Source organism: Schistocerca cancellata, chromosome 2 (assembly GCF_023864275.1).
Source record: "Schistocerca cancellata isolate TAMUIC-IGC-003103 chromosome 2, iqSchCanc2.1, whole genome shotgun sequence".
In the NCBI taxonomy this organism is placed as follows: Eukaryota; Metazoa; Arthropoda; class Insecta; order Orthoptera; family Acrididae; genus Schistocerca; species Schistocerca cancellata.
This window is the reverse complement of record NC_064627.1, coordinates 393,418,753-393,436,266: the sequence shown is the minus strand read 5'-3', so window position 1 is coordinate 393,436,266 and position 17,514 is coordinate 393,418,753. Positions and strand designations below refer to the sequence as shown.

At 43.3% G+C, this 17,514-nt stretch overlaps 1 protein-coding gene and 1 pseudogene across 3 annotated transcripts in view; both read left to right on the top strand.

The window, feature by feature from the left end:
- The window catches only part of LOC126161807 (ras-like GTP-binding protein RhoL), a 380,663-nt gene that overhangs the window by 100,108 nt on the left and 263,041 nt on the right, over nt 1-17,514 (top strand). For 2 of the 3 annotated variants that reach the window (XM_049917898.1, XM_049917897.1), the window contains exon 1: nt 8,309-8,474. The exons of the other annotated variant lie outside the window; for it this stretch is intronic. In XM_049917898.1, coding sequence (XP_049773855.1) covers nt 8,472-8,474 — 3 coding nt within the window. In that variant the 5' untranslated portion in view covers nt 8,309-8,471. Of the gene's footprint in view, nt 1-8,308; nt 8,475-17,514 lie in introns of those variants that run through there. 3 annotated transcript variants of the gene reach the window in all.
- LOC126163231 (5S ribosomal RNA) lies at nt 6,448-6,565 on the top strand (annotated as a pseudogene).

The window sequence follows — 17,514 nt, the reverse complement described above, 5'->3', positions numbered from 1 at the left end:
TCCGATGAAGTTTTGCACAGGTGTGTTGGGCAGTGTCTCCAGTATGCCCGTCGATCGCGTTACGTTGTTCTTTTTAGTTCTGAGCACACAGGGAGCGCATAAAGATACCTACAACAATAGTGTCTCCAGCCAAGTATGAGGGCCTGGTGAGAAGTTTCGCCTGAAGCTTGCAGCCAACATTACATAACTGTCGAGCGATTTCTTCTTCAAACAATTATCAGCCACATTCTGCACGGGCAATGAAGATGCTCCTGTATCGTTTCAGTTGAAAATGTTTGATTACCCACAGTACAGCCCGTAATTGTCTCCCTCTGAGTTTCATCTCTGCTCACATGACCCGCTGGCTATGAAGACAACATTTTGGCACAGACAACGAACTGTAGGCCAGCGTAGAGAATTGGAGGAAAGCGCTGGTGGCTGCCTTCTATAACGAGGGTTTTGGAAAGTTGGTACAACGCTACGACAAACGTCTAAGTCGGATCGGCAATAATGGAGATAAGTAACTGGAAGTTGTGGCAAACTGCTGCAAATAAAACAGTTTGGGTTTTCACTGTGGTTTCCATTTCGCGACCTATCGTTCCTTACTTTCCGAATAGCCCTCGTATTTCTATTCCCTGTGGGATACGGTCAGTAAGGCCATTCATGTACCACTCATCTTCTGTGGAACACAGGACTGGTGATCGTGCTAGCCAGACATATGAACTGCAGCTAGTCGCGCACTGGGTGTTGAGCCACTTATTATCCCAAACTCATATTCCATAGGAAAATGAATGTAATCTGTTTCACTGTTGACATTTTTTGGCTCAAAAGACATTTATGCACGGTTATTTCAGTTAGTTTTGTAGTCAGAAGTAACACCATGAAAACCGTAATTCCCGTCGTTTCGGTTTCAAGCTTTGTTTGTGACGCGACAAATGTCCGTACGTGCATGAAATTCACCGACACGGATTTTCGGGAAAGGCGCTACGGCAACCCGCTTTGCAAATCTTTTCATTGGGTTGCCTGTCGCAGGCGTCCACTGTTTCGATGCGACGTACGGGGCAAAGAGTTAACAATAATACTTGAAGAGAGGATAATCTACAGGTGCAGTATCTAATTATTAGAATTCTGTAAATCATTAGCAGGCTTCCCTTTACCAATGCAACACTGATACTATATAGCAAATTTCCAATGTTTCTATGGTAGGCTTTTGTGGGGTGCATACATCCCAATGATAATGAAAGACTTACATTATAAGAGAAAATTTAGGTGCACGTTTTTAAAACTAGACGTACAGTCTGACATTTTTCCAGATATTAAGTAATATATGCGCCAAATTTGGGTGAAATGCGAGGATCGTTTCAGAGTTATACTATACACCACTAACAACTGGCATCTCCACCCTTAGGGGTTAAATGTCATTCAGACTTCAATAATCAGCCTAACTGTCATGAGAAATTTGTATTTGAGATCAGTATCGTTCGTTTTCGATTAATTTCAAACGCAACCACTATAAACCTGCATCCCATCTCTAACGGCCCTAGGCGTGCCTTGCCCAACAGCCATTTGATTGTGGCGTTTGCATTCACTATAAAATAGAAGCCTAAGGTGTGCTAGCTGCAAGAATATAATTAAAGTACATTATAATTGCTATATTAATCCAGAATTTATCGTATTCTGAATTTGGGCTGAAATTATTGAAGTTACCATTTACAAAATTTATTCTTAAACAGTTAATATCTTTCCACTGCACATTAAGATAAAAAATAAAACAATATTATGTCCATTATTCTCCTGATTTTTTCACGGTCACTTTGCTGGGTGTTGGAATTACTTTGAGACAACACTGGCAGGCTGTCTGTAACAAGTGTGCACTCTCTCTTTTTTTAAATTTATTTTATTTTAGTCATAAGTCTCCCGACTGGTTTGATGCGGCTCGCCACGTAAGTCCCTCGTGTGCCAACCTCTTCGTCTCAGAGTAGCATATGCAGTCAACATACTCAATTATTTATTGGATATATGCCAATCTCCGTCTTCCCCTACAGTTTTCATGCACTACAGATCCTTAAGCACCGTAAAATTTGTTCCTTGATGTCTGTACACATGTACTATCATTCTATCGCTTCTTCGTGTCAATGTTTTTAACATGTTCCTCTCCTCACAGATTCTTCATACAATCACCTTAATTCTTTCTAGCGTCCACCTAATTTTCAACAGTCTTCTATACTACTACATGTTGCTCAGTTTTCCCACAGCCACAGTCTATGGTTCACTTGCGTACTATACTGTGATCCAAACATGTTTCCCAGAAATGTTTTCTTCCCAGTAAACTTCCTTTAGACAGGAATGCACTTTTTGCCCGTGATAGTCCGTTTTTTATATCCTCTTCTTTCGTCTGTCATGTGCTGTTTTACTTCTAAGGTAGCTGAGTACCTTCGCTTGTCACTCTTCTTCGTGGTCCCCAGTAATGACGTTAAGTTTGCCCCTAATCTCATTTCCAGCCGTCCTCTTTACTTTTTTCTTCCTTCGATTTACACTCTGTAATAGGTCCATGACTAAGGAATTTATTGCTAGCGCACTCGAGCAGATATAATTTCGATGGATTGCTCACGCGCTGCCTTCGATATGTAAGCTGTAAGAGAATCTCAGACTAGAGAGCAGTGTTGGCTGCATTAAAAGCAGTGTCAGTAGGAGTAAGTAGTAGCGAGCAGTCCTGTGTATGGAGTTGGCTGGGCCGGTCGTGGGGAGCGATGGCGGAGCCTGAGCATTGTAGTATAAGGTAAAAGCACCCTCTATATGTACAGGGCTATTACAAATGATTGAAGCGATTTCATAAATTCACTGCAGCTCCATTCATTGACATATGGTCACGACACACTACAGATACGTAGAAAAACTCATAAAGTTTTGTTCGGCTGAAGCCGCACTTCAGGTTTCTGCCGCCAGAGCGCTCGAGAGCGCAGTGAGACAAAATGGCGACAGGAGCCGAGAAAGCGTATGTCGTGCTTGAAATGCACTCACATCAGTCAGTCATAACAGTGCAACGACACTTCAGGACGAAGTTCAACAAAGATCCACCAACTGCTAACTCCATTCGGCGATTGTATGCGCAGTTTAAAGCTTCTGGATGCCTCTGTAAAGGGAAATCAACGGGTCGGCCTGCAGTGAGCGAAGAAACGGTTGAACACGTGTATCTGGACATGCTGGAAATTTGGCTCATGCCACAACTGGAGACCGACAGCGCCGACTTCATCTTTCAACAGGATGGTGCTCCACCGCACTTCCATCATGATGTTCCGCATTTCTTAAACAGGAGATTGGAAAACCGATGGATCGGTCGTGGTGGAGATCATGATCAGCAATTCATGTCATGGCCTCCACGCTCTCCCGACTTAACCCCATGCGATTTCTTTCTGTGGGGTTATGTGAAAGATTCAGTGTTTAAACCTCCTCTACCAAGAAACGTGCCAGAACTGCGAGCTCGCATCAACGATGCTTTCGAACTCATTGATGGGGACATGCTGCGCCGAGTGTGGAAGGAACTTGATTATCGGCTTGATGTCTTCCGAATCACTAAAGGGGCACATATCGAACATTTGTGAATGCCTAAAAAACTTTTTGAGTTTTTGTATGTGTGTGCAAAGCATTGTGAAAATATCTCAAATAATAAAGTTATTGTAGAGCTGTGAAATCGCTTCAATCATTTGTAATAACCCTGTACTATTGTTATATCAGGTCCCATGTAAAATGTTTTAAAAAATCTCTTAATAATAATCTTTCTCATAAAAAAATTAACTTTTGACAATTATTCGTCTCAATTTAAAGAATTTACTAACTTCTCCAATCCATGGTCATCCTGATTATTGTAAAGAAAAATCAGTTGTTTCTTTTATACATGACAAATCTATCGGCCAGCATTGCACAGGGCTGTGCCAGAAAAGTTTAGTTTTATATAGGAGCAGATATATACGCGTTATCCGGTGACTTTATTGAGGTAAGAATTTTCAATTTATTCAGTATGATCTTTCAGGGCCATGACGCAGCACTGCTGACGGCGAACATTTACCAGTTTAAATTCACAGTCAATTATTGAAAAGTTATAAGTGAGTCACATTTTTTATTGAGAGATTAGTCACACATTTTTGTTATTGATAGGTTACGGAATTTTTCTGCTGGGAGGTTACAACTCAGTACATTTTTATGCTCATCAGACTGTTTATTTCCTTCAACAGGTCATTTCTTTAAACAGTTCTCTTTCACAGAAGATAGCAAAGTCATTAGCGAATCTTGTCGTTGATCTTCTTTCACCCTGAATTTTAGTCACATTCCTGGTGCAGTGTCTCGCAGTCCCGTGCGCCCTGTCCAGCGTTGAAACGGAGTGTCACTGAGAAACTGACGTACGTTGTTGTGCCGGTGTGGTGGAGCTCCATCCTGGTGGAAAACGATGTCATCGGAGACCTCCTGAAGTTGTGGAAAAAGGCAGTTCTGCAGCATTTGAAGATAACTCAACACTGGATAGGCACACTGGACACCGAGACATTGCCTTGCATTCTTGCTCTCCAAAACTACCAGTCATGACTCCATGCGATTTTTTCTTGTGGGGATATTTGGAGGAAAGTGTGTTCATTTTCTCTTTACCTCGTGTTATAGAAGTGAAGAACAGTACATCAGCCGCAATAACTTATGTAAAAGCAGATACAGTGTGTAAAGTTTATGGCGAATTTAGCTATCGTCGAGATGATGTTCATGCTGCCGCTGGTAGACATACAGAGAATTTTCAAGAGCGTAGCTAAAATTGTAAGATTTTGTGAGAATTTTTTAATTCGTTCCATATTTGTAATATATTTTTATCAATAAACATGGACTTTTGAAATGATGTCATTCTTTCTTAAAAACACTGTATACTGGTATATATCACACTGCGTAAATTGAACAGTAAGGACGAAATTCTTTATGTCTCTCTTATACCCTTTCTAACCCGAGCACTTCGCTTTTTATCTTCCATTCTGATAGTTCCCTCTTTTTTCCTATACATACTGTATGTTACCTGTCTTTTCCTATAACTTAAACCTAATTCCCTAAGAATTAGAATTTCTTGTATCATTTTACATTATTATCAAACGGTTTTTCTAGCTAGAAAAATCGTATGAACGAGGTATCCACCAATCAATATTAGCAACTCCCCAAACGAAAAACAGGATAAAGAAGATATACGATGATCATAAAACTATGCTCTTGTTACTGCCGTCCTCATACCGAAGACTGGTTTAATGCAACTCTCAGCCGCAGTCTCTCCTGTCCAAGATTATTCATCTCTGCATAACTACTGGAACCTACATCAATTTTAAGTTATTTACTGTATTCAAGCCTTGCTCAGCCTCTAGAATTTTTATTTCCCAATGTCTCTCCATTGCCAAAGTAACAGCCTGTTGATGCGTCAGAATGTAGGCTATCAACCTATCTCTTCTTTTAGTCAAGTAGAGCCATACATTTGCTTTTTCCCCAGTTCGATTCAGTACGTACTCATTAGTTATGTAATCTACTCATCTAATCTTCAGCATTTTCTTGTAGCGCCACAATTGAAAAGCTGTTTATCGCCCACGTTTCACTTGTTAGCTCCATGTAGTACCGAGAAATACTTTCAGGAAAGATTTCCTAACATTTAAATTTATATTCAATGTCAACAAAAAAAAATTTCTTTATCAGAAATGATTTTTGTGCAATTCGCTCTTCTTCGGCCATTGTCACTTACTTCGCTGCCCAAAACTCATCCAGTATTTTTAGTGTCTCATTTTCTAATCTAATTCTCTCAACTTCAACTGATCAGGCGGCTACATTCCATTACCCTTGTTTTATTTTTTTTTTATCAATTCCATAAGGCTACTCTTCCAAAGAAACTGCCGTCTCTGGAAGAATTATAGTATCGTAGGCCTGCATGCCCTCGGGAAATTAACGGCTGTAGTTTACCCTTCCTTGCTTGCAGTACCAAGATAGTAAGGCCATGTTGTCTAATGTTAGACGCTTCAGTCTGGAACCGCGTGACCGCTACGGTCGCAGATTAGAATCCTGCCTCGGGCATGGATGTGTGTGATGTCTGTAGGTTAGTTAGGTTTAAGTAGTTCTAAGCTCTAGGGGACTGATGACCGCAGATGTTAAGTCCCATTGTGCTCAGAGCCATTTGGACCATTTCTAATGTTAAAAGTCCTGATTAGTTAATCATCCTGACTGTCTCCCCTGCAACTACTGAAAAGGCTGCTAACCCTCTTCAGGAACCGTATGTTAATCTGGTCTCTTCAAAGATGCTCCTCCGATGTGGTTATTCGTAAGGTATGGCTGTCTCTATCTTTGAGACACGCAGGACAGCCCATTGCGGCAAGGCCCATGTTTCGCACGGGTCAATTACTCTATAAGCTGTAATAAATTATGTCCCACGACAAAGAATTAACCCTTACCTAAGTTGAATTTGTAGGCAACGGCCTTGCCGCAGTGGATACACCGGTTCCCGTCAGATCACTGAAGTTAAGCGCTGTCGGGCGTGGCCGGCACTTGGATGGGTGACCATCCGGGCCCTTATGCGCTGTTGCCATTTTTCGGGGTGCACTCAGCCTCGTGATGCCAATTGAGGAGCTACTCGAGCGAATAGTAGCGGCTCGGGTCAATGAAAACCATCATAACGACTGGGAGAGCGGTGTGCTGACCACACGCCCCGTGTCATCCTCAGCTGAGGATGACACGGCGGTCGGATGGTCCCGATGGTCCACTTGTGGGCTAAAGACGGAGTGCTGCTGCTAAGTTTGAAATTAATACAATACATTCTTCAGTAATGGTATTCTCCTTGTTAATGCTCCAAACATACCTGGTTTTTAAAATGCAGCTACGAACAGAGATCCTGTGTGGGCTGTAATAATCGTATGGGAGCGAAACTTGGGCCGCGCGGAGTGGCCTCGTGGTTTGAGGCGCCATGTCACGGACTGCGCGGCCCCTCCCGCCGGAGGTTCGAGTCCTCCCTTGGGCATGGGTGTGTGTGTTGTCTTTAGCGTAACTTAGTTTAAGTAGTGTGCAAGTCTAGGGACCGATGACCTCAGCAGTTTGGTCCTTTAGAAATTCACACACACACACACACACACATATATATATATATATATATATATATATATATATTTATATATATATACGCGCCCGCAGCGAAACGTGGTAGGTATTCTAATGCGTTAACGCGGAGTCGGTTTATGCTGGAAAAAATGAGTTCCAAATTGGGCCACCAGGTGCAAATCTGCTGCTGTGAATGCAAGAAAGACCTGTAATAATGTTTCCATACGTCATAAATTAGGTACAGGACTTGGTAGAAACAATCGAACAAGTGGGAAAGACATAATGTTGATTGTATTGTCAAACGCCGGTTACACAATATGTTTCATAGGAGTACCGGAGACATCGACGAGATGCTGCTTCCGTAAAATGACGTGATCAGCGGTTACTCACAGGAGTTGCAGCGGAATCTGAGCTACGTGTTCCAGGATACTGGCCTTCTGATCAAGTGGAACACTGGTAAAAGCGTTCTTTTATATATATCCCCGTAGCCAAAGCTCACATGGATTTAGATCAGGTGATCTTGCAGGCCATGCATCTGGAAAACCTCTGGAGGTAACACGTTTTTGAAGGGATGCATTAAGCAGACCTTCTACTGGGCGAGCGACTTAGGTGTTGTCTCATCTTGCACGAAAACCATGTTTTCCACACAGTTGCGCTCTTCCAAGGCAGGAATCACAGAATACTGTATAGGGAGGTCTCGATAACGTGCACCTAATAGGCCCTCTGGGAGTATTCTCGTCTAAGAAGCACGGACTAAGAATAATCCACATTACACAGTCGCATATGGCTAGTAACAGTACGCTCTTCGTGCATAACACGGCTTAACGGTATCCCAAATTCAGCAGTTCTGTGTATTCATTGCACCCTGTAGTGTAAAATGTGCCGCCTCACTCCACCGAGTACTGCCCAACAGCCTACACTGCAACTTTCGTGAGTAGCTGCTCTTTGATTATAACTACCCGGTGCATTTAAAAAGTCGTAGGATTCAAGTTCAGAAGATTTAAAAATAAACATAGGAGGGTAGGAGGACCAACCGCTGGTCTCACAGAGATGAGAAAATGTCGGAATCTGCAGCGCCAAGCCTCGGGCGTCGCCCTGTTGAAGGCGAGTGACATAATAGCATCGGCAGGCGGCTCGCGGCTTGTGGCGCTCCGGCGGACAGACACCTGCTACCGAGCCGCGCATGCGCGGAGGCGACCGCCGGCTGCGGCCTGCCCACGCCTCGCGCGCAGTAGCCTGTAGCCTCCGGAGCGGCGCAGTAGGCCTGTCCACGCTCCCGCGGGTCGCAAGTGGCCGGACACATTCCACAGCGATACGGTGCGGCGCGCTAATTGGCCTATCGTGACAGCCGCTCCCATTACGTCATGCTCGTGTAGCCTCTGTCGACAGTGCAAAGCGACATGGTAAGTTTTTCGACACTGGTGCGTGTTAATCTGTGAACTGTTATCCGGCAGAAAGAAGTGCAGCGAAGGCGTCATATGAAAGAGCCTACTGCCCACCTACCGTACGTCATTTGTCGATGAGCCAATACGATTCTTGGTGAAACCGAATACTGTACACGGCAAAATTTTAGGAACTATGTTCGAATTTTATGTGTGTTTAGAACAGCAGAGTCAGTCACTTTTGTTTTGTGTTGTTTTGTTGTTTATTAACATAATTTTCACGTGTGTAAATAACCGGTTTTCAGCTAACGCATGCGTTGATGCATAAATTCCTGTAGCAGATCGTGCTTATAACCGTTCAACCGCGAGAAAACCGGAAGCGCGGGTAGCTGGTGATCTGAGCGAATGTTGACGAGAAGAAAAAAAGGTAAAAGAAAAGGATACACATCTGCGCATTTACGTGAAACAATGACGCGCTGGTTTCTGAAATGTATCTGTTTTTATTTTGCTCGCATGTGATAAGATTTTTAATACCACTTCATTTTTCTGTGATGGAAAAAAAATGGTTCAAATGGTTCTGAGCACTACGGGGTTAACGTATGAGGTCATCAGTCCCCTAGACTTAGAACTATATAAACCTAACTAACACATCCATGCTCGAACCTGCGACCGTAGCAGCAGCGCGGTTCCGGACTGAAGTGTGATGGAAACGCAATGTACTTTTTGAACAAAAGTTGTATCAAGGGTTGCTTCACTCGTCCGAAAATGACTTGTTAACCACTCCAAACTAGTCATATTTTTTACATAAACAATATAGCAATTTAAAAAAAATATATTTTACAGTCATGACGTTCTGTAGAAATCCAAAATGGATGAAATTGTGCTCTTATTACAATATTATTTTCCTAAACTTGAAGTCATGAAGTTTGTATTTTATGCCGGTGGTGCCCCACATCTCGTAAATATTTGAGTATGTAGAGTGCACTCGACACAGGAGGCTGAAACTTGAATATGACCTTGTGCTGACATTGTTTAACTATATCAACGCATTTTACTATTAACTGTATTCAGTGACACAGGAGAATTTTTGGTGCCGTAATAAGAACGAAATGTGATTTCCTCAGAGGTTAAATTCTGTTTTTCTTTTTAGTTTCGTACAAAGTTTCTGTTTTGTTTCATTTGCAATAAAATTTGAATCAGTATACAAGTGTACGCAACAACTCATTCTGTAGCAGTCTGAATACAAACGAAACATTCTGAGTACGCTACCTCTGGGTCACCCGAGAAATGCAATTTGAGCGCGTGACCGGGTTCTTGGAAATATTTGTCGATTTCCATTAGAGAAACTGCGGTTTACGGGGAATTGGATGTCTTATTGCAGCTAAACCGGGAGAAATGCAGCAGAGTTCAATATTATCGGTTGTTCTCCGCGCCGTTCTGCGCGCTTTGTTTTCAGTGACCGGTGAAGTAAAGCAAACGCTAAAGAGTAGAAGCATAATAAATTGTTAATGAGAGGCAATTCCAGAAGCGTAAGTACTCATTGTATATTGCACCATCAGGTAGTGGCTAACTAAACGGAAAAGAAACCATTTAAACAACGCTCATAAAAACGATTTTCTGCAGACAATTCCTGTAGCTCGGTAGAAAGCTGTGACTGCACATTCGTTAACAAACTTGACCAGCGCTCGGGAGGAGCAGGGTTTAGAGTTCCGTATATTCCCTGATAACACTTAAAGTGAACGCTGAGATGGTTCCTACGGCGAGGCCGCCCCAGATTACCCTCCAACTTTGTCCAACCCGTCGTTTCTAGTGACATCTATTCTTCCTTCCGTTCTTCCTGTAATCTGGTTGCTATCCCATTTCACCGAGGTCTTTGTCTCTTGTATTCAGTCACTACATTGCTCAAGGGACACCTGATTTGCATACTTTGATCCAAGGAAACATCAACCAGCAATGCAGAATGACTGGGGAGCTAGTTCTCAGGAAGGAAAGTGGTTGATGTCTCGAGTGGGACAATCCTGGTGGATATCTGTGACGTGCAAACCAGTCAACAAACTGTTGAGAGCAGTAATATTTTATTGCAATTGGAATTTCGCTGATGCATATTTCACGGCCGAAGAAGATACATTCTTTACTGTTGCTGTAGCATACCCGCACTTAGAATCCACGTCATCAGGGAAACCAGCTGAGAACATCTCAAGTAGCCTACGGAATAAGACGATCACAATACTAACTGGAGTTTTGTCTATGCATTCTACTTTCTTACAAAAAAAAAAAAAAAAAAAAAAAAAAAAAAAAAAAAAACTTTTGTTGCATGGATTGCAGTCAATAACGGTCTACCTGATACCCTCTGCATCATCGGTGAAACCTAACCACAGGACGGAGACAAAAGCTGTCGGCCTGTCAATTAGTATTTTAGGTAAAGAATGCGATTGATTTTCGGCATTTCCCTTTTAAGTCAAAACTTCGTCCAACTTTCATCTAGTTGCTAAAATTTTGTAACTAAAGAGCTGACTCTTAGAGGTAAGAACACATACACACTTACATTCATTGGGAAGAAAACGTTTTCCAGACACAGAGTGCTTTAGATGTGGAATTGAAATCAAAATGCGTCACCTTACGATGAACGGAATGGATGTTCCAACAAGACGTGGTTAAGTCCCTCAGTTATCACGTCTCCATAGAACCTTGGTAACAAGAATTATTTCTTTTGCTACAGAGCCGTCTTCGCACAAACTGTTCACATATTTCCTCCAGCAGATTTCTGTAATATTCGCCAGTCATTGATTTACTCTTTCCGAGGTAATCGATAAGAAGGGTTATTACGATTACAAGAGCATTCAAGCTACCGCAGGTTGTGTGAATGATAACACTTTACCACACTTTACCAATGAATCAAAAGTTCCCTGTATTCTGTTTCTGATACTGCGTGGTTTCAACTGAGGAGGCATTGTACTTATACATTTACAAATCACTTCACAGCCGAAACTTATGTAATAGAAAGAGAATAAAGACCTACCTCGTCCAGTGCATCCATTTACATCATCGCCTCACAGCCAGAACTTTCCTGTAATAGAAAGAATATAAAGTTTTACGTCTATTGGTAGTCAACGCGGTAGAATATTGTCCATACAATAGGAAGAACCTGATTTGCAAAGGAAACGGTGGCCATTACGCTCGCAGCATGTAACAACGACTTCGTCTTGTTGTAACCGGAGCTTCTGTCTTCCAGCTGCTGCTTCGACTAATGGCTCGTTTCTGGCGTGAAGTTATGGATCGACATCTCATCCACACTCAGAAATCAACATACAAATAACGATAGGAAATTTAAGTGAAATAGCGTTTACACAACTGCTTTTCGTCATCATATGACAAAACTGCACCGGTCTTGTAAAAAGTTTCCTCATCACTAATTTTTACTGCATCGTCCAACACGCGACAGCGCACTTTCTCGTTGATTTCATCAGCTGTGGGACGTAATTTATATGAATCATCTCCAAGAAAAATACTGTACCAAACACCGTTTCATCCATTTCAAAGAAACAAATACGACTAGTTTGAAAATTTGAATGAACTACACTATTATGAAGATCAAGTTGACATCTTAACTTCAGTTGCCGGCCGCAGTGGTCTAGTGGTTCTAGGCGCTCAGTCCGGAACCGCGCTACTGCTACGGTCGCAGGTTCGAATCCTGCCTCGGGCATGGATGTGTGTGATGTTCTTAGGTTAGTTAGGTTTAAGTAGTTCTAAGTTCTAGGGGACTGATGACCACAGCAGTTAAGTCCCATAGTGCTCAGAGCCATTTGAACCATTTAACTTCAGTTATTATGCAACATATAACCAAATAACAAAACTAAATTTATGTGAAAGCTTTATGAACGATGAGTATCTCATTTTTTGCAAAGTAACCAAAAGCATATGCGAATACGTATAACGTGGCAATGCTTGTAAAGTGTCAAGAAGAATACGCTGATTTGCTGCTTTAGATGAGACATCACTTCACGATAGAAACGAAAGATATACCAATGCAGTCGGTGCTTCTGCACCAAAATAGGGGAAATCAATTCCATCTGCCTGAATAGTTGACAGTGTTTGCTGTGTCGATATATGGTATTTTGTATTGAATACGTTACAAAGGGATCAACACCAGCTGACAAACACTACGCCAGTTTTCTGACAACTGTTGATTGTGAAAGTTAAAAATCCTCATTCATCGGGGCATGCAGCTGCCAAAAACAGCTCTCGGGAAATAGGAAACGTTTTGTTTTAATACTGCCTTCTCTCAGAAGATACAGAATTGATTATTCACCTCGTCCTCCCTCGCGTCAAAGTCCAAGTGGCGCAGGATCAAACGCGCGGGCACATCAGTTGGCAAAACAGCCAAGACTTTTAAAAGAATGCTTAACGGAATTTAGTTTGTCCGATTCTGCGGAAAGCCCTTTTTTCATGTCACATTTCATCTCAATCAGGACTCTTAAGAGATCAAAGATTGATTTCCCAAACATCGAGAGTGTTCTAAGACTGTCGCTTATGATCACAAACAGCAGTGGAAAAAAAGCCATCCTCAAAATTGAAGTTGATCAAACACTGGCTTCGAACCTTCATGTTGGAAAACAAGGCTGAAACGTTTTGGCTTTCCACAGTACTGAAAGTGAGACAAGTAAGTTATGAAGATATAATTAGTAGCCTCTCTACTATGAAGTTTAGGAACAAACCAATTTGCGAGTATTATTATTTAAAAGTTAAAGTGTTGTTATGTTTGAATTCGATACAGGTAAAATTTGAGTGGCTGATATATTTCATTTGGACTTGCGTTACCTAAAAACATATTTTATAATACTGGTAATGCGCTATTTTTAAAACTGAACGCAGATTTTTCTATTGACATGAATCTCAACTTTTGTTCTTTTTTTATAAAATGTGGTTGGTCGTAGAGGGTGTTTAAAGAAACTGAAATATATTTCTACAGGAGGTTGTAATGATCAAAACTAGAGGAAAAGTTCATACAGCTGGCTCCATTCGGATTGCGTCGTACGCATTGGTGACAAGCGCCTGTAACGTCTGCACAATGTCGTTGGGTTTGGCATACACCAATGCGTTTAAATATCTCCACAGAAATTTTGTGATAAGTTTCTATGGGACCAAACTGCTGAGGTCATCGGTCCCTAGGCTTACACTCTACTTAATATAACTTAAATTAACTTACGCTTAGAACAAGACACACACCTGTGGCCGAGGGAGGACTCGAACCTCCAACGAGGGAAGCCGCGCGAACCGTGGCAAGGCGCCCTAGACCACACAGCTCTCCTCTTACAAATCCAGCGGGTCTGGTTATCGGGGCAGGCTACGCTACTGGGCCTCCTACACCAGTGAGTCGCCCATGCAACGTTGCGGTGAGGTACTGTCGCACAATCCGTAAAAAATGGGGTGTTGTCCCGTCGTACAGAAACCGCTGTCGCTGTCTTTCTGCAAGGGTAAACTTCTCCAATAGCGTTGGTAATTCATCACACAGAAACCGTCGGCGCACAGATCTGTTTGGTAAATTGTTTGACCATATGAGTCTGTCACCGACAATTCCTGCTCTTACATTGCTGCCGAAACGATCGTGATTCGTCACCTCCATGATTGTTAGAGGATTTGGACCTGCCCGACATGTGTATTGTGGCAGTTTACCAAACTACCTCTTGCGAATCCCGCCTCATCTACAAATAAAATTCGAGCGGAGTGGCCGCGCGGTTAGAGGCGCCATGCCACGGATTGCGCGGCCCTTCCCGCCGGAGGTTCGAGTCCTCCCTCGGACATGGGTGTGTGTGTTGTTTTTAGCATAAGTTAGTTTAATTTAGTTTAAATGTGCAAGTCTAGGGACCGACGACGTCAGCAGTTTGGTCCCTTAGGAAATCACACATATTTGAACATTTATAAATAAAATTCAGAGTGAACTGCAGAAGTTCAATGACGCGTAAGTCAACAGAAAATGGTTACCGGTCATATAATTATAGAAACTATTATTGTAGTTTGAGCAGTAATACCTTTAGTGCTATGTGAGTCTCTTTAATCACTGTTTATCATGTTGAATAATATGAATTCAGTTCTTTACAGTTTTTATTCTTATCGTTTCATTAAATTATAAATGATAAAATACATGCAGTTGAGTAATAAACCTTAATAGTTACTAGAATGAAATTTTCGCTCTGGAGTGGAGTGTGCGCTAATTTGAAACTTCCCGATAGATTAAGACTGTGTACCGGACCGAGACTCGAAATTGGGATATTTGTCTTTCGTGGGCAAGTGCTCTATCGACTGATCTTCCCAAACACGACTGACGACCTGTCCTGACAGCTTTACTTCAGCTACTGCCTCATCCCCTTCCTTCCAAACTACGCAGGAGCTTCTAATAATTTTCGGGTGTGCAGCCGGATCCCGTCGACATTCTGCCACGATTTATCGGCCCAGAGACGCCCCGCATCTTCAGGTGAGTAGATAACTACTAAAGAGCTCAAGTTCATTTACGGCATTTATGTCGAATCTCGCGCATGCGAAATATGCTGGCGTCTTTCGGCGCGTGCTTCAGGTTATGACATTCGCGGAACAGCCGAGTTGTATGTTCTGCTCTCGGTGGTGGAAGTGAGAGATGGTCTAATCATTGAATGTCGAATGAGCACATTTCGCATGCGCGAGATTCGGCATAAATACCGTGAATGCACCAGGGCTCTTCTGTAGTTGTCTGCTCACATGAAGATCGCCGGACGTCTCAGGGCCGGATTACCGAGGCAGAATGTCAACGGGATTATTAGAAGAAGAAATACGCCGGGAAAATTTAAGAAGTTAGATCTTCACACAAGCTCTCCTGCGAAACTTAAGGGATGAGTGTTGTGTTGGCAGAAGAGCCAACACCGTGTTATGAATGGAGGCCGAAATGCACGCTTTTTAGCTCACGCAGGTTGGCGTGAGGAGGGAAGGACTATACTGACGTGAGGTCTGGAACATGACAAGGAATTAGAATTCAGAAAGCGGATGCAATGAGTTTGATACTTAACTTTAATCCATTAATGATGAACGTCGCTCTCGACGGTACATGATTCACAATATTATCAGTTCAGAATACATTCTTGAAGAATATGGCGCTTTGCTAGGTCGTAGCAAATGACGTAGCTGAAGGCTATGCTAAACTGTCGTCTCTGCACATGAGAGCGTAGGTAGTCAATGAGCCATCGCTAGCAAAGTCGACTGTACAACTGGGGCGAGTGCTAGGGAGTCTCTCTAGACTAGACCTGCCGTGTGGTGGCGCTCGGTCTGCAATCACTGATAGTGGCGACACGCGGGTCCGACGTATACCAACGGACCGCGGCCGATTTAAAGGCTACCACCTAGCAAGTGTGGTGTCTGGCGGTGACACCACAATGAGCACATCAGGAAGAAAGCACGTTGCGGAGACGTGGCTTAGCCGTGTGAGGATGGGTCGTGAGTCGTGCTTGGGTAGCTCAGTCGGTAGAGAGCGCTTGTCCACGAAAGGTAAAGGTTCCGAGTTTGAGTCTCAGTCCGGCACACAGTTTTAAACTGCCAGGAAGTTTCACCTTAAAAGTTGAGTATAGATTTTTAATTCGAAATGTTGTTTTTGTGACCTAATCGTCACAAAATGTCGCAATACGTTCAGCCTATGGGTTCACAACACGTTCAGCCTATGGGTTTAAAGATGCTAAGTGCGACTCTGGCCATCGAGTAACCTAATCTTAGTAACCCAGAGAGGAGATAGATATTGCTGCTGACAGCAGACAGTGGCAGTAGCACAGCGGAAGCGGGCAGGCAGACAGTAATTAGCGTCGAGCGGGCAGGTTCCAGTGCGGGAGCGCAGAGGCCGCCATTGTCCGGCCGACTGGCTGCGCCGTCCGCCGCCGCTATCAGTAGGGGAGGCAAGGCGAGGCGCGGCGCGCCTTATCGCCAGCTGGCGGCAGCAGCGCCGGCGACGCTCCTCGGCGTACTGCCGCGCCCCGACTTCTCCTCCCGCAGCGACGTAACGCTACCAGTGGCCGTATTGTCCAGTCAGCAAGCGGTGAAAATGTGAGAACCTGTCGCGAACCCGAGTCTTCTCAGTTCAACCGACCTGCTTGGCGACGTACTAAACCCCTCCCTATGCAAGAGCACAGGGGATCAGGTTCTCGTCCAACCATCGAGATTCCAGTTTTTCGAGTTTTCCCCGAATCTATTAATGGGAGACGTTCACGAAATTCACCGAAAATGTCGATTTTCGGTTTATTTTCTATTTATTAGCGGAACTCATGGACAACAAGAACCCAAACCCGACTCCGTCGCCGAGATCGCTAACTCACGCTTATGGTATTTTCACTGCCAGTATTTGGCAGGAAGGTGAGAAGAGGTGATGCCGCAAAGTTTCTGATCACCAACCTCTGCCCTACTCTCCGGGCTTAACCCTTTCAGATCTGAATTTTTGGTGGAGGAAGTAAAACTTTTCCTCATATAGTAATTATTTTAGATGCAAGGTTCATACAAAAATCCGCTGAAGAGCCAAAGAAACTGGCACACCTGCCCAATATCGTGTAGGGTGCCCGCGAGCACGCAGAAGCACCGCAACACGACGTGGCATGGACTCGACTAATGTCTGAGGTAGTGCTGCAGGGGACTGAATCCTGCAGGTTGTTGTTGTTGTTGTGGTCTTCAGTCCTGAGACTGGTTTGATGCAGCTCTCCATGCTACTCTATCCTGTGCAAGCTTCTTCATCTCCCAGTACCTACTGCAACCTACATCCTTCTGAATCTGCTTAGTGTATTCATCTCTTGGTCTCCCCCTACGATTTTTACCCTCCACGCTGCCCTCCAATACTAAATTGGTGATCCCTTGATGCCTCAGAACATGTCCTACCAAACGATCCCTTCTTCTGGTCAAGTTGTGCCACAAACTCCTCTTCTCCCCAATCCTATTCAGTACCTCCTCATTAGTTATGTGATCTACCCATCTAATCTTCAGCATTCTTCTGTAGCACCACATTTCGAAAGCTTCTATTCTCTTCTTGTCCAAACTATTTATCGTCCATGTTTCACTTCCA